At 36.3% G+C, this 17,772-nt stretch overlaps 2 protein-coding genes and 1 pseudogene across 2 annotated transcripts; all 3 read left to right on the top strand.

Moving 5' to 3' along the window:
- Window positions 1–4,748: 4,748 nt before the first annotated feature.
- On the top strand, window positions 4,749–11,384 carry LOC113317676 (annotated as a pseudogene).
- Window positions 4,799–6,081, top strand: LOC113317668 (pentatricopeptide repeat-containing protein At1g12300, mitochondrial-like). Its single transcript, XM_026565806.1, has one exon. It carries the CDS (start codon window positions 5,104–5,106, stop codon window positions 5,959–5,961), a length of 858 nt encoding a protein of 285 aa, XP_026421591.1. The 5' UTR covers window positions 4,799–5,103; the 3' UTR covers window positions 5,962–6,081.
- Window positions 5,961–8,919, top strand: LOC113362044 (pentatricopeptide repeat-containing protein At3g22470, mitochondrial-like). Its single transcript, XM_026605062.1, has 5 exons — window positions 5,961–6,638; window positions 6,708–6,786; window positions 7,090–7,151; window positions 8,503–8,572; window positions 8,696–8,919. The coding sequence occupies exons 1-5, from the start codon at window positions 5,961–5,963 to the stop codon at window positions 8,917–8,919; spliced, it is 1,113 nt and encodes a 370-aa protein (XP_026460847.1).
- Window positions 11,385–17,772: the final 6,388 nt, after the last annotated feature.

Raw genomic sequence — 17,772 nt, 5'->3', positions numbered from 1 at the left:
TTTCTCCCTTAGCAAAACTGTTTATGACAAGCCGTTAAGCTTGATAGTCTCTGATATCTGGGTTTCACCCAAGTTATCTAGACTTGGATTTCGTTATTATATTCTTGTTATGGATGTTTATTCACATTTTACATGGATTTATCCTCTTGTCCAACGTTCTGATGCTTTACAAACATTTATTTTCTTTCGAAAAAAAATAGAAAATCTTACTGAACTAAGAATTAAGGTTTTTCAATCTGATAATGCTCTTGAGTACAAAAAATTCACTTCTTATCTGAATGACTCTGGAATCCAACATAGGTTTTCTTGCCCACATACTTCTCCTCAGAATGGACTTGCAGAACGTCGTATACGTCATGTAACTGAGTCTGGTTTGTCTCTTTTGTTTCATGCACACATGCCACAGACCTTTTGGGCTGATGCATTCTCTACAGCTTGTTATCTCATTAACAGGCTCCCTAAATCCAAAACTGAGAAAACATCTCCTCTTCAACTCCTATTTAATAAGCAACCAGATTACACCTTTCTAAGAGTTTTTGGGTGCTTAGCATATCCCTGCCTTCGTCAATACAACAAAAATAAACTAGAGCCACGTTCTCTTCCGTGTGTTTTTATAGGTTATAGAAGTGCTCACAAAGGTTACATGTGTCTGCATCGTGAAACAAATAGAATCTATATTAGTCGTCATGTTCGTTTTGAAGAGAGATCATTCCCTTTCATGCCTATTCCACAGCAGCTGCCGCCGTCTTGTTCAGGTATAAAACCCTCTTGTACTAGTGTATTGTTTTCTCATCCTTTTAGAAACAGGAGTATCTCAGCATCTCAAGAAACTGGTACTCTGCAGTCACCTATTCGTAGGGCTTCACCTACTAACTCAGAAATTGCTTTGTCTACTTCATCACCATCTGCCCATCAAAGTTCTCAGTTGTCCTCAGGCAGCTCTTTAAACCAAACTCAGTAGATGCAAACCACTGTTCAGCAGGAAGTTGAACAGCCCATGCAGCAAGTTGCAGTTGCTCATCCCATGGTTACAAGAGCTAAGGCAGGCATCTCAAAGCCTATTCAAAAATTGTGCTTGACAGCAACAAAGCATCCTCTACCTGAGTCTGACTTCATGGAGCCAACATGCTTTTCTACTGCGAACAAGGATCCAAAGTGGAGGAAACCTATGGATGATCAGATCAATGCTCTTATTCAAAATGGTACGTACTCGTTGGTTAAATATGAGCCTGGCATGAATGTAGTGGGTTCGAAATGGGTTTTTCGTGTTAAGCAAAACCCGGATGGGAGTATCGAAAGACGCAAAGCACGCTTGGTGGAAAAAGGTTTCAATCAACAGGCAGGTGTTGATTACGGTGAAACTTTCAGTCCTGTTGTCAAACCATGTACTATTCGGCTTGTGTTGTCACTTGCTGTGATGAATCGTTGGCAGCTGAAACAATTAGATGTTGAGAATGCCTTTTTACATGGCCATTTGGAGGAGGAGGTTTTCATGAAGCAACCACCAGGATATGTAGACCAGAATTATCCGAATCATGTTTGTAAGCTGCACAAGTCGCTTTACGGCCTTAAACAAGCTCCCCGTGCTTGGTTTTCGAAACTCACTAATCACTTGTTGCATCTTGGATTTAAGGCCTCAATTGCTGACAGTTCTTTGTTTGTGCTGTTGTCTGCATCTTACACTATTTATGTCTTGGTGTATGTTGATGATATAATAGTTACAGGGTCTGATCCAAATATGCTTACCAAGCTGATTGCAGACCTTGGTAAGGCCTTTGCAATTAAAGACATGGGTGATTTGTCTTTCTATTTGGGAGTTGAGGTTCTCAGGCAAGGATCAGATCTTGTTTTAACTCAGCGCAAATATGTGACTGATCTTCTGTGTAGAACCAAGTTGGATGGTGTTAAACCAGCGAATACACCATTAGCTTCAAATCCCAAGGTTGAGAAGCTTGGTACACAGAGGTTTGCAGATCCATCATTGTATCGCAGTGTTGTTGGTGCACTTCAATATTTGCATCTGACGCGGCCTAACATTTCAGTTGAAGTTAATAAATTTTGTCAGTATATGCATGAGCCGTTTGTGGAGCATTGGGAGCTGGTAAAAAGGATCATTTGTTATCTGAAGCATACTGTTGACTATGGTTCACATCTGAGGTCCTATGGAGATTTTTCTTTGCATGCATATTCTGATGCGGACTGGGCAGGCTGTTTGGATGATCGCAGGTCTACAAGTGGATATTGTGTATTCTTTGGTGGGAATTTAATTTCTTGGAGTGCCAAAAAGCAAAAGACTGTCTCTAGGTCTAGCACAGAGGCTGAGTATAGGGGAGTTGCGATAGCTGCTTCTGAGGTAATGTGGATTCAGTCGTTACTCAAAGAGCTTGGCATTGGTACAGCCACTCCAACGTTATGGTGTGATAATCTTGGTGCGACTTATCTCACTGCAAACCCGGTTTTTCATGCACGTACTAAACACATAGAGATCGACTATCATTTTGTGCGGGAAAGGGTGGCTGAAAATAAGTTACAGGTGCAGTTCATTTGTTCTAAATATCAACTGGATGATATATTTACAAAGGGGCTCTCTTCTCCAAGGTTTCACTACATTCGAAGAAAGTTGCACATTCGTCAACTGCAGTACACCTTGAGGGGGGGTGTTAACCATGCAACAGAGAGTCTTCCTCAAGACTCTCTGCTCGGTTAGTCATTAAGTTAGCGCTAGTATATAGGCAAGTTAGTCGTTCCTTTTTGTTAGCAATAAACTCGTTCTAAGAGTCAGCAACAATATTTGTGTTTTATCAAAACTCTGTAACCATATCTCATGTATAAATAAGAGTTTAATCTCCACAAGGTTTATGTGGGAGATATTCTACCAAAAACAGTGTTCTAAGTTTTTTCAAAAGCCTTTTAATCAAATCCAATAAATAGAAAAACGATTAGAGAGATCAAACGATAAATCAGTGGACACTCGTATCTTGATTGCAATTAAAGATAAAAAAAAAATCATCTTTATCAAAGGCAACAAAAACAATTCTGACTTTTGCTCATAAGAAAAAAAAAACAGATATGACAAATCAATAAACACCCAAGTCTATTGGGAGATTTGACAAATTCATCTAAATCAATGATATAGAACATAGCTGGAGAAATTGCTATAATATTGATTAATGAACACTACCCATTCTTCCTTTACCCTGATTTCATCATTCTTTTTCTTTTTGGATGTCATTAATCAATAATGAAATTAGTTTTTTTGATGTGTTAGTGAATACAATCTTATTTTTATGAAGTTGTAGCACACATCTTATAACAGGATTTTCTGTTCCATTTGGTTATTTTCTGAACATGGAAGAAGAAAGAGAAGTAAGGAAGATAAAGAGATGAACCGGAGTTAAAAATTAAGGTGACCTTTTATTTTATTGCAAGGGTAATTATGGAAATATGCTGCGCATTTGTATAATAATTCTGTAGCGATTATTCCCATACATAAGCAAACAAACCTAGATAAAAGTGGGTCTTTAAATGCCTCTTATCTTGTATACGGGTATACAAGATAAGAGAACCCCTCTTAATATATCCATACTCTTATCAACCATAACCCAATTTATTTTATAACCTATATATATATATATTTAATTTATTAATTATAGTCCAAATCATAACCCAAAATATGTTTATTGAGTTAATAGGAATTCATAGCTTGAGATATAACCAATCTAATCATATCTCAATTGATTCACTTATTCTATCCGACTTTAAAATGATAATCGGTTTTAATCCAAACCTAACACTTTCTTTTCTTCTTCCTCTATCTATAAACCTTAGAAAGTTTAGTTTTCAGTTTTAAAGAACTAGTCAATGTAATCATCTCAGATATTTAATAAGTACATCAAAGGATGAAGTAAGTTAAAAATGAAAAAAATTCTGAATTTTTGAGAACACATAGTTAACAAAAGCGAATATTCCTACTTTGCACACTTAAAGCCCCGTCATTCAACAAGAAAACGATTACCCAGTGTACCGATTCACACAGACTACGAACAAGTTTTCAGCACCATATCAAGTTGTACTCTAACATTTACCATGAAGGTATTGAATTAAGAAAAAATAAGCCTAAATACAGAATACACTAATTTGAACAAACAAGAGTTTGATACTATATAAACCGAAGAACTATCATGTTGTTGTGCTCCTAGTCATAACTATTAGAGAATATATTATACTGCTTTACTTATTTTTATTAAGGAGAATATCTCCTATCATAATTATTGTGACAATAATTATGAGAATATTTCCTATCATGATTATTGTGACAATAATTATGAGAATATTTCCTATCATGATTATTGTAAAAATAATTATGACAATAATTATGAGAATATCTTGTTGTTGTGTTCCTAGTCATACTTATTTTTATTAATCTCCTCATTACAATAATTATGACAGGAGATATTCTCCTTAATAAAAATAAGTAAAGCAGTATAATATATTCTCTAATAATAATATCTGGTGCTATACAAGCGGATCATGCGATTCTTATCACTGATGCTAATGGGAGGCAAACAAGAGAGAGTTCCCACCTTATTATTGATAACCATTGTGTTTCAGTATTGGCTCACTTCCTGATGGGCCATGCTTCGGCCGTTTTTGCTTCAGCGGCTTTGTTGTTTTTAGCATAGTGCCTTGCCTTTGCCATCCACTATGACTGTACTTTTTGCCTTACCGAAAATGTTAAAGACCTTTTGGGAGGGCTCGGCTGTGCAACTCCTTTTTCCCATTTAGTTCCCTCTGACAGGGGGGGCGAGCCATCCAACTAAAGTTTGCTCCCAATTTTCTTTCTAAAACCAAGGTAAATTCTCTCTTTCTCTCAATTCAACAGCAATCTCCAATTATTCTTCTGGGTCAGGAGGATATAAAAGAGTAGTAAGACAACTTGAGCAATTTGTGAAATATGACTGTAAATCTGGTAAAATTAGGAAACTTGATCATGGTGTGAGATATTTTAATATATTGATTTTGAAAAGGCCATTGCCATCTAGTAGTACATTTAATCATGTGTTGAGTTCTTTATCCAAAATCTGTTGCTATTCAGATGTGATTATGTTGTATAAGAAGATGAATTTTGTTGGGGTGCAACCCGATATCTATACATTAAGCATTTTGATTAATTGTTGTTGTCAATTAGGAAAGGTTGATCATGGGTTTTGTTTGCTAGGAGAAATTATAAAGAGAGGTTATCATCTTGATACTGTCACTTTCAATACCCTGATTAGGGGGTTGTGTCTTCAAGAAAAGATTGATTTTGCATTCAAAGTGTTTGCTAAAATGACTGATATGGGTAATCAACTTGATGCAATTACCTGTAATACTCTTATTCACGGGCTTTGCAGAGCTGGTAAAGTTGGTCAGGCTCTTCAGCTAAAAAACAAGATGGTGAATTGGAACTGCATCCCTACAGTTGTTTCATACACTCCGATTATAGGCGCACTTTGTAAAGGAGGATCAGTCGATGACGCTTTAATTCTCTTCTCTGAAATGCTTAGGGATTTGAATGTTGTACCGGATGTGGTTGTTTACAGTTCTTTAATCAACGGACTTTGCAATTCAGGCCGGTTGAATGAGGCAAAGAGACTCCTGGACGAGATGGTTAGTAGAGGAATATCAGGAAATGTAACGACCTATAGTTGTATCATTCATGGCCACTGCAAACATGGTCGATGGGGAGAAGCAAGAAGATATCTTTATGAAATGATGGATAGAGGGATTTCACCCGATTCTGTAACTTTTGGTATACTAATCAATTCACGTTGTAAAGATGGGATGATAGAAGATGCTTGGGGGCTATTTGAATTCATGGATAAGATAAACATCAAACGTGATCAGATAACTTATAATTCAATGATGGACGGTCTGTGTTTCGCAGGTCGGCTGCAAAGGCGGTTAATCTATTTGACTTGATGGTGGATAGGGGCCTTGAGCCAAATGTGGTCAACTACAATGTGTTAATCAACGGGTATTGTAAGAATCATAAGTTGGATGAAGCCGTGCAGCTATTCGAAAAAATGAAACAAAATGGATTGCGACCAACAGTAGTTACATACAACATATTATTTGCAGGTCTATATGGACATGGAAGAGTTGGGACAGCAGAAAGTTTGTTTAATGAGATGCAATCTTTTGGTCAATCTCTAAATGAAGTTACATACGCTACCATGTTGAATGGTCTTTGTAAGAATGGAAATTTGGAGAAGGCAATAGAATTGTTTGAATCCATGCAGGGTACTCGTATCTTAGCTAATATTAAAATGTACAATATTCTTATTCATGACACATGTCAGGTTGGCCGGTTCGAAGATGCGAGAAGGCTGTTTATTGAGATCCCAAGCAAAGGATTGGCACCTGATGTAGTGACATATAATACAATGATCAAAGGCCTCTTCCATAACGAGAAGTCAGTGGAGGCTAACACATTAATCATGGAAATGGAAGAGAAAGGTTGTTTCCCAAATGCTAGATTATATGAAACCATTATTAATGGGTTTTTTGAAAGAGACATGATTTCCAAAGCAATGGGATTTCTTCGCAAGATGCTAGAAAGAAAATTTTCACCAAGTGATTCTGTTATTGCCTTGCTAGTAAACAATCTTCCCACAGATCAGTTGAAAAATCTCTAGTTCTTTTTTCGTGAAACATCGTTGTTGTAGAGGGAACAAGGACAATCTAAATCTCTATTAAGTGCAACATATTTCCCCAATGTACGGTTTCTTTACTTGCCACTTTTTGGTACTTTGATTTGAAAACTAAAAAAACTTGTGGGCAGTTGTGGATTTGTAGATTTGTGATATTGCATGTCAACTAATACTCATTGAATCATTGGTTGATTTTTTCTTGTTTTAATTTTTCTAAGGAGTATACGAAAGGTATTCGATTTTTCTACCTGTTAATTGTTAACCTTCTGATAATTTTGTTTGCTGTATTAACATTCGACGTTTCTTGTATGTAGTTTCCTTCCTAGTGTTGTTACTTCATATGTTTTTTTATGTAACTCAATATCTGTCTGAGGTTTTTTAATTCTTCTTTACGCAGGTGAGCTTGGTATGGTGGCTGAGGGACAAAAAGCACTAGAAGAGGATGAAGCTCTTAATAAGGTTTTTGAATTTCCTCACCTTTATTCCTGGATTCTGCCCTTGTTACAATGTTAGACATGGGCAACAATTGAAATTTATGGCAGCTAAATATGTTTCTGATAAGATTCATTTTCAGTCTATTTTTCTGAATCTTTTCCACCTTATGGTATCCACCCCAGTTATGAGGTGATTTCTTTTTCCTTTGAACTTGCCAATTTATTGAATCTTCACAGACTAACATTTTGGTACCTAAGAAAATCTCTGAATGTATTATATAACATGAGACAATCCCCTCATGTATATGATACTTGTGTAGATTTTGGAGGGTGAATGACAGTTGACAGGTAAGTTTCAATTTTAAAGTAGCTCAAACAATCATATTTGAAGTTCCCTAGCAGCCTCTAGCTTCTTGAGGGAAAAATAAAAAAAGAAAAGAAAAAAGAAGACTAGTATGTAGTATCCTAACCAGTGCTTCAGCTTTTGACCACGCATGTTTACCTCTAACCTACCGGTTACCAGGCTTTTTGCCCCACTTTTGCGCGGATAACCAAATGATGTGCATGGTTTTTCATTTTCTTGCATTTGGGATGAAAGTTTCATTTGGATTATTATATAATGATTTTTCTGTGATGAGTAGCTTTTTATATGAAGCATGTGATTTTTAGTAACTGCCGTTTGGCTAATCATTTTGGAGGAAAGTTTCATTTGGGTTATACACAGATTCGTGAGAAGTTAGCAGAGTTGCATGTGAGATTCATTTATTTATTTTTTGCATGAGTTGCTTCCTCTCCTTTGTTTCTTGTTGGAAGTAAATTGTAAAAGTTAAGAAGAGGCGTAGGCCCCATCAGTGGAAAAAGTGAAGAGCCGAAACTGAAATCACGCATCCATTTTATGTATCACGCTGGTGTTGAGGTTCTATTTGTTCGCTTGAGCTGCTATCTTCATGTCTTGTTGCAACAAAGTCAAAAAAGGGCCATCTTCAGAGTAAAATTATTAAACGTTTAGCTAAGGAGGTCTATATGTTGTTACCTCTTATGTTTTCAGGCCCTTTTTTGTTAGAATTTTGTTTGTTTTCTGGCGTAGTGATACTAGGTCGCAGTGTTCAGACCTGTCCTGCACCATCTCTTTATTTTTTTATAAAGAAGTGTTTGTGTGTTTTTTGGGGAAATGTGTTAAAGAAGGGTACTTTATGTTCCAAACAATGAACAATTGCAGGTGCACTATTTTTGTAAGTTTTCCTTGGTGTGAGGGTCTATTAACTTTTAGAGTTCAAGAATATATGTGCATCTCTCCTTTCTTGCCGAATTGCTTAGTCTGAATCTAAATAATGGTTGGTTTAACTGCATTTTAAGTTGGCAATTTTTTTTTGCAGGAATACCAGAAGAGCACTAGGATCGAAAGGGAAATAAGTAGTGGTTTTGCTTCAAGGATAGCCTACGCTGGTTAGTATTAGTAGATTGATCTGAAGATAATAGAAGATATCCTTTGCTTGATGTTCATTAGTACTGGTTATGTTTACGCTTGTCTGCTGTTTTTCTCTCTCAAAATTGTTTCCTTGGATTCAGCTCTTAAGAGAGAAGCATGGACCGCGACAGAGCACCAAGCCGGGATGGTGGTAGGGTTTAGTAGGGATGATAGTGGTGATACCCGAGTTCGAGGAAGAGATTATGACCGTAGGAGCAGAGATCATGACCGCGCCGGGAATGTGATAGGGAATCCGAGCGTTCCCGGAATCACGATTCTAGGAGTCGCAGAAGATCGCGATCTCCATGGAGGAGTTGTTCTTTAAGTGATCATGGTCGCCACAGGTATCTCAACTGTTCTTGTTTACTCGCTTCTCTTGCATAAGAAATCTTTCAATAGCTGGAAATGAAGGCCTAAAATTCACATTGGGTCATATCTGATTTTTACCTTGGTGCAGCATCAGGCAGTATGATGCTACCGATTTCTCAAGTTACAGGAAGCATGAAAGATAAAAGCGGAAGGAAAGATAAATTGTCTAGTCTAAATGTTGCCAAAAAAAATTTTCTTTAAGCAAAGACCTTGAAAAGCCAAATTGCCAATTTATTTAAAACGTGTAACCCAAATATTGCACCAGACCAGATTTTGCTACCACACTATTCTTTTTTTTTAACAGTCTCAGTGTCTAAACCTCATCCGTCACTGTCAGTTGGCTGAACCCGCCAATTTGAACTTCTCTACCTTAATAAAGAGGGCTATGTAACTCTTTTTTTCTCACTTCTTTTTCCTCGGACTCCTTACTGAACCTAAGTTTGCTACCAATTTTCTCATTTTTGCTACCAAATTAACTGAGAAAATGAAATTAGGCAAGATATTACTGCACAAAACAGCAAACTCCAATTATTCTTATGGTTCAAGAGGTTATAAAAGAGTAAAACAACTTGAGCAAAATGTGAGGGATGACTGTAAATCTGGTAAGATTAAGAAGCTTGAAGATGGTTTGCAATACTTTGATAAGTTGATTTTGGAAAGGCCATTACCATCTAATAGTACATTCTGTCATGTGTTAAGTTCTTTATCCAAAATCAAGTGTTACTCAGATGTGATTATGTTGTATAAGAAGATGAATTTGGTTGGTGTACAACCTGGTCTGTATACATTGAGCATTTTGATTAATTGCTGTTGTCAATTAGGAAAGGTTGATCATGGGTTTTGTTTGCTTGGAGAGATTATAAAGAGAGGTTATCATCCTGATACTGTCACTTTTACTACACTGATTAAAGGGTTGTGTCTTCAAGAAAAGATCGAACCTGCATTCAAAGTGTTCGGTAAAATGACTGAAACAGGTATTCAACCTGATGCCTTTACATGTAGCACTCTTATACATGGGCTTTGTAAAACTGGTCAAGTGGGTCGTGCTCTTCAGCTGAAAAACAATATGATGAAATGGAACTGCAGACCTAGTGTTGTTTCATATTCTGCGATCATAGATACACTTTGCAGAGGAGGATTAGTTGATGAAGCTTTAATTCTCTTCTCCGATATGCATAGGGATTTGAATGTTTTACCCGATGTAGTTGTTTACAATTCTTTGATCAATGGAATTTGCAATTCAGGCCGGTTGAATGAGGCAAAGAGACTCCTTAAAAAGAGATGGCTAGTAGAGGAATATCTGCAAATATAACAACTTATAATTGTATGATTCATGGTCATTGCCTACATAATCAACAGGAAGAAGCAAGAAGATATTTTGATGATATGATGGATCGAGGGATTTCACCAAATACAGTAACTTTTAGTATATTAATAGATTCACATTGTAAAGATGGGATGACGGAAGATGCTTGGGGGTTATTCAAATTGATGGACAAGATAAACATAGAACCAAATCAGATAACTTACAATTCAATGATGGACGGTCTGTGTTTGACAGGTCAACTGCAACTTGCGGTTAAACTGTTTGATTCAATGGTGGATAGGGGCCTTGAGCCAAATGAATTCAACTACAATGTGATAATCAATGGGTATTGCAAGAATCGTAAGTTGGATGAAGCTCTGCAGTTGTTCAAGAAAATGAAACAAAACGGATTGCGACCTACAACTGTTGTTTACAATACAGTGTTATGGGGACTATACCGTGTTGGAAGAGTCAGGACAGCAGAAAGTTTGTTTAGTGAGATGCAATCTTTTGGTCAGTCTCCAAATGAAGTTACATACGCTACGATGATGAATGGTCTCTGCAAGAATGGAAAATTGGAGAAGGCAATAGATTTGTTTGAATCCATGGAGGGTATTGGTGTCTTAGCTGATATTGAAATGTACAGTATTCTTATTCATGGTTTATGTCAGGCTGGTAAGTTGGAAGATGCAAGAAAGCTGTTTATTGAGATCCCAAACAAAGGATTGACACCTAATGTAGTAACATATAATACAATGATCAAAGGCCTTTGCTGTAACAAGATGTTAGCGGATGCCGACGCATTAATCATCGAAATGGAAGAGAAGGGTTGTTTGCCAAATGCTAGAACATATGATACCATCATCAACGGTTTTCTTACAGCAAAGGAGCCTGGCAAGGCATTGCGATTTCTTCGCCAGATGCGTGAAAGAAATCTTTCACCAAGTGACCCCGTTAACTATTTGTTAGTAAACACCCTTTCTGTTGACGAGTTCAGAAATCTCTAGTTTCTTTCTTTCTGTTTTTTATGGTCCCTTGATTCCGAAATCAGAAAAACTTGTGGGATGTAGACTTGTTGATGTCCTTTATGAAAAACCATATAGTGTAGTGTGTGTTTTAAATTCTGTTCTTTCAGTTACGTATATGAGCTTCACTTTCAGTAGAACTTGCATTTATGTATAAAATGTCTTGTTCAGAAAACTTGGGGGGAATTCCAGGCTGCTGCAATGACTAGATATGTCGCGGAAAACCAAAAAAGAAAAATGAGACAGGAAATGCAGAATATCTAAAACTCAAAGAGAGTCATTAAGATCCTTGATCACCATGCGTACAGTAACAAAAATCTAGCTCCATAAGAAAATGTATGGTATCGAATTAAGAACAATCGAAACATTTACAAAAAAAAGACTCTCATCAAGTGATGGTATGGAGAGAAAAGGGAGAAAAATCCATTTGAAAAACAGCACAGCAAGTACTACTAAATCTACTTTCTCAACCTCATCATCCTTATTTCCAACCCAATTGCAGTGGCAATAAGGATTAAAAGTGCAACTGCATATCCAGCAGTCCATCCTAACATATTTAGTGTCACATGCATGAGGGCCGGCCATGACTTCTCTTTAGCCTTATACATGGTGCACTATTTTCTAACAGGCTCAGATTCTAGACCTCATAAACATTTATATTGTTATATAGGCTTCTGTTTTGCTCCAAATTAGCAACCATAATTGCTAGATTTGGCAAACAAACAAACAAAAAAAAACCATCAGTAGCCAGGGGAGGTATAATGTGGAAACATTATAAATGCTAAGAAGTAACGCCAGATCTAGCATCCAATTTTTATGTGCGTCTGCATTTGGACGCAGCTATTGGGAGCGTCCGTGTCCAAACAACATTAAAAGATGTTATATTTAAACATTTAAATTGTGACAGAGTCTTCCGTATTGCTCCAAAATGGTTCACTTGAGCGGTCATTCCGCTAAAACTGCACATTTCAACTTCTACCTTTATAAATCACTTCCTTGTTATGGTACATAACAATGAGCATGTTCGGCTACCAGAAGTAAAAGTCCATCCGTTTCCGGAATATCACACGTCAATTCCTAAGAATTAGAAGCAATTTTTTGTACTTTACAAAATGTCATTATAATATTTTCTAGATTTTTGTTATAGGGAGAGCAAAAATGGATTCGAGGAGAGCGAAAATCATAGTCGACTCGCTAACTCGGACCAAGTCATATATTATTTTGATTTTGACTAGACTACCCACACTAAATACACCCATCAACCAAGCAAAAATACGCCCGTTTTCCAAACTATGCAACCACCGGTACGCCAGTAACGCCACCATCTACTCCATCGACCACAACACCGAAAAGTAAGTGTATGAGTTTCTTTAGGTAGGATCTGTACAGCACCACCACTATGATCATCTTACGAACATATACGGAAGATATTGCCTTTATCCGAATTTTAAAATTTTCTCCTATTCCAAATATTTTCAAATGATTGAGCACCCAATTTTGTTTCTGTTTCAATATCAAGAAAATTCAATCAAGATCCATAAACCATAAATAAAAGGAACATAAACAAATTTAAGAAACCGATTGAAAATTCAAGAAATTTAAGACTCACGGGAAAAAATATTCGATGATGCGGAATACTTTATGACCACGTGTATCAGTTATGAGGACCTCCGATCTTTCCAATATGTAGTTGTTGGTAAAAAAAAACATTGTTGATGACTTGATGTTATGAGTCGCATGATTTATTCCAGATATATGTTGCTTTTTAGTTTTTATAATTTAGGTCATTCTTTTTCTTCATATGTTTGATGACGATATAGTTACAGTTATTTTCATCATTCGAAAACAGGAGTCATTACGAAGTTTTTTTTTTTTCTTTTTTTCGGTCGTCGGTGGCGGAGGAGATTGTGGTGGTGGATTTGTTTTGGGGATGGGTGTCAATTTTTCTTAGTTGAAAGGTGTATTTAGTATGGGTAGTTTGGTTAAACTTAAGATAATATATCGACCGGGTATGAGTTAGCGAGTCGACTACGATTTTCGCTCTCCTCGGATCCATTTTTGCTCTTCCTATAACAAAAATCTATTTTTAACTTAGAAATCATTTTGATATTATTTTTCCAAATTAGTTTCCGGTTTTTCGAAAAGTTAACTTCTCGGTGCATAGAAATCCTTTTGATATTATTTTCCCAAATCTTAGTAATGATGCAGATTTCTCTTTTACCCAGATGTATTCTGATTGGATTGTAGGGATTTGCAGAAGTAGTGATATGAAAATTACGTCAACAAAATACTGGTTAATTTGGAAGGAAAGATGTCTTAGGATATTTGAGTCCGAATCAACTACTAGTCTACAATTGGCCTTAGTAGTCCAGAGACATTTGGATTTGGTCCCCTTAAAAGAAATTATAATTGAGAACTATCGTACTAGAGTTGTCTCTATCTCTGGCTTACATAGGAACAACAACTGTATTGAACAAGGATGGACAACTCCTTCTCATAATCAATTTAAAGTGAATTTTGATGCTTCCTGGGTGGATTTTCCTTCTCCTGTTGGTTATGGTATAATCTTTCTTCCTGACACAGGTGCAGCTATCCAAGTTTCAGCTGGGACCTTCAATACCTCCATTGCAGAAGAAGCAAAGGCTATGAGCTTACTATAAGTGGCTAAATGGGCAAAGAGATTTGATCTCCAATGTTTCTCTGGTGAAAGCTACCAGAGACTCATTTTTTATGCTCAAAACAAGCCAAACAACATTTTTTTGGAGAAATCAAGCCATCATATCAGAAACAATGAAGACCTTAATGTCCTGTAACAATTTTTTAGATATCTTTTTTAAGAATAGAAAATGAAACAAAGCGGTGGATATACTAGCAAAGAAAGCAAGGAAAAAGAATATCCACAAACATCTCTGGTTTCATATGCCAGATTGCATTTCAAATTCCCTACACATCGGTTTTCTATTTTCAAGTTCAGTTGTAACTTCCTTGTTTGATGTAGGAGTGAACAATATCTTGGCAGAGGCCTATATTTCAAATCAATGTCATGAAGTAAGGTTAACCAACACTTTAAGTAAATAAGATGATGGTTCCTTTTAGCGATTCATATTGTTATTGATTTCCAATTAACATAAGATGATGGTTCTTTTTAATGTATTAGTAAATAAAATATCTTCCGAGGAAGAAGACCTTTTAATAGGATACGCTCACATCATTTATTCAGCAGATCACTAGATATTTATGCACATTTCAGCAGGTTCAGAGATAGCTACTTCGGCTCTTCATGCGGAAACGAAATCTTTACAAAATGCAGTCATCTGGCTAAGGGACAACGTCTTGTCTAGCGTTTTAATAGTAACTGATTTTAAAGTCTTGCCAGACAACATCAACAAGGACAACAGAAAAAATCTCTCATGGACAGCCGGAAATATCGTTCAAGAAGCCAAAACAATTTTGAAAGATCTTCCTCAAGCTCATGTAAAGTTTACAAAGAGAAAATACAATTCAGCAGCGGATCGAATTGCCAAGTAAGCAAGAATAAAGAGCCTTCGACATATGTCTACGAAATTACAACAAAAAATTAAGCAATCTAGCATTATTTTTGATGTATTTGATAGAAACGAAATTATAATTTTTTTTACTATATTTGCTAGTTAATATAATTCGTTTTCCCATCAAATAAGTATAGTAAATAAAACAGAAAATGGGCTATATAGCCAAAAAGACACCTTTTCTGGGCCAAATGGAGTGGTAGGAATTCGGCCTGGGTCAAATGACCAAAAGAATCTTTTAATGTGGAGAGATGTTACTACCCTTCATATCACATTACTTGACATCATTTCTTCTCGTCTTCTTCGTTGAACAAAAACCAGATCTGAAAAGCTACCAGCTCTCGTTCTCCATCGCCACCATCACCACCGTGGAAAATCAAACTCTCTCTTCAAAAAAATTTCATCACCACCACCAGCACCACCACCGATTCCACCACACCAAAAATCCTCGTCAGTATCAAGGCCAAGTCGACTCAATCAGAAGTATTTATCACCACCACCACCAAAAACCCGGATCAAATCTTCTCTTAATAGCCACCACAAAAAGGGTAATTACTATTTCTATCTACAAATTTTAGGTTTTCTTTCATTTCATTTTTTTTACTGATTTTGAAATCGGATTCACCTACTTCATAATTTCTCCCTAATCTTATCCCATGCTCAAGATTAGGGCAATTTTACTTATTACCCATTTAAAATTGGACGAAGCTGGAATCATCCATTTAGGTTCAATTAAATTTGCTCAAAATTGTTGTCAATGAGAAATTTGTTACGAAATCAGCGTGTATGCTGCGAAATTGGTTTCTGTGATGTGAAATTATGTTGATTCCAGAATGAAACCGACTTCATCCAGGTTTAATCTGCAGTTTCAGCTGATTTAAAGTAGGATGAAACTTGTTTCAATAATTATACTGCCTCTGTATACATTCCATTTTACAAAATTGATTGAATTCATATACCTAGATGCACTAAAGAGAAGAAAAAGTTATATTTTATTCAAAATCGTTTTCATCATGTTTTAGGTTTAGTTCAATTTGCTTTCATCCATGTTTGCTGGTGATGATACTGATTTCATCCCTTTTGAATTTGTGTTCATAAAAATTTAAACTAGGACGAAACCAGTTTAATCCTTTCTAAGATTGAGTAAAATTTATTTTCATCCATGTTTTAACCAGGATGAAATCATTTTCATCTAATTCAATATAGGGTTGAAGTTTGTTTGACCCATATTTAACTAGGATGAAACTGGTTTCATTCTATGTTGGTTGGGCTGAATTTGTTTTTGCTCATGTTTAAACTTAGATGAAACTGGTTTCATCCAGTTTTGGATTGGGTTGAGTTAGGTTTCCCCCATGTTGAAACTAGGATGAAAATGGTTTCATCCTGTTTTAGATTGGGTTGAGCTGGTTGCATCATGTTCAAACTGGTATATATATGTTATTGTAGTATGATTTCACCCTGTTTTTTTTTTTTGTTCTTTATCTTTAAAGTTCGTGAAATGGAACTGTTGGTATGCTGAGTATGGAGATTGTAATATATTTGTTTTTTTGTCAAAATATGCAGGATGAAAACTAGTTTCATATAATTTATTCATTGATATACCATTTTCTACAGAATACTCAACTAGAAACCAATTTCATCTAGTTGTAAACTTTCATATAGTTGTATTTTCTCCAAATGTGCAGGATGAAACCAGTTTCATATAACTTACATATTGATATACCTTAATTTCGTAAGAATACTCAGGATGAAACCAATTTCATCTAGTTGTAAACTATAATATAATTATTTTTTTGTCAAAATATGCAGGATGAAAACTAATTTCATCTAGTTATAGACTATGATATAATTGTATTTCCATCGGAATATGCTGGATGAAATCAGTTTCATCTTGTTTTGAAGGTGCGGCTGCAGTATTGGACCGAGCTTGGTTGCAGTTGAAACTGAGACTCAGAAGATGTTGTTCTTGCTGATAAACAGATGAATTCGAGGTTGAGTTGTTGTTGCTGGAAGATTATGATGATGAATTAAGAACAGGTTTGGTTCAGATTCAATGAAGATGGGTTTCTGAAATTTGTTGTCTTGATGTTGCTATTGAACTACAGGTCTGGATTGTTAAGAATTTGTATTGATGTGGCTGGCTCTTGAACACAGTGAAGATGGTGATGGAGTTGATGAAGGTTGGCTTGGGCTGTAAACTGGTGGTATTGAGGTTCAGGTGGGATTTGAACTGAGTTTGTTGGTAGTGATGTCAAGAACAAGGAGTAGTAGTGGCTGCAGTTTTGTGAAGTTTCAGTGGTGGTTAAAATGGGTTTTGAGTCTGCAATGGAAATGTGATGTTGCAGGTGAACAAGAAATGTTCTGCAGCTAATGGTCTGAACGGAGTTGTAATGGCTGATTATGAATTTGAGGTTGTAAATGAATGTGCTATCGAATGCATTATCTAGAGTTGTGTGAGATTTGGACAAAAATGGAGTAAATGGGATTCTCTGTGTTGATGGATGAAGATTGCGTATGAATTGCAGGCCAAGCATTAGAGCTGGAGCATGAAAGATGAATGTTAGGAGATATTACAGAGATTTGAGCAGAGATTGACAAGAAGATGCAGGTACAGGCAATGGCAGGTTGTTATGATAATGCATGGACTGAGATTGCAGTTGTTGGCCAGAGAAGATGGTGGTGTTTACTGTGAAGCTGAACGGAGGCAATTGAAGGAGATGTGTAAATGAAATGCAGCTGGTAGCTATAATAAAGAAGCTGGTGATACTGAGATAGCAGGCAAGAAGCTACAAATGGGTCTCTGGAATTGGCAGTTGTGATGATGTTGTCGCAGAATGAAAAGGTTTCAGTACAGCTCCAGATGGATAATGGTTCGAGTCTGAGAAACGGTGATATAAGGTGGTGCAGAACAAGGATTTTCTTCTTATTCT

This window comes from Papaver somniferum, chromosome 1, assembly GCF_003573695.1.
Source record: "Papaver somniferum cultivar HN1 chromosome 1, ASM357369v1, whole genome shotgun sequence".
Classification (NCBI taxonomy): domain Eukaryota; kingdom Viridiplantae; phylum Streptophyta; class Magnoliopsida; order Ranunculales; family Papaveraceae; genus Papaver; species Papaver somniferum.
This window is presented reverse-complemented; position numbering and strand designations above follow the sequence as displayed.

Bases quoted from the DNA above. Each gene is read 5' to 3' on its own strand.
- LOC113317668 (XM_026565806.1), top strand. From the start codon at position 5,104: ATGTTGTATAAGAAGATGAATTTTGTTGGGGTGCAACCCGATATCTAT.
- LOC113362044 (XM_026605062.1), top strand. From the start codon at position 5,961: ATGGTGGATAGGGGCCTTGAGCCAAATGTGGTCAACTACAATGTGTTA. The intron at 6,639-6,707 runs GTAAACAATCTT...TCGTTGTTGTAG, and splicing joins ATTCTGTTATTGCCTTGCTA to AGGGAACAAGGACAATCTAA. The intron at 6,787-7,089 runs GTACTTTGATTT...TTCTTTACGCAG, and splicing joins TCTTTACTTGCCACTTTTTG to GTGAGCTTGGTATGGTGGCT.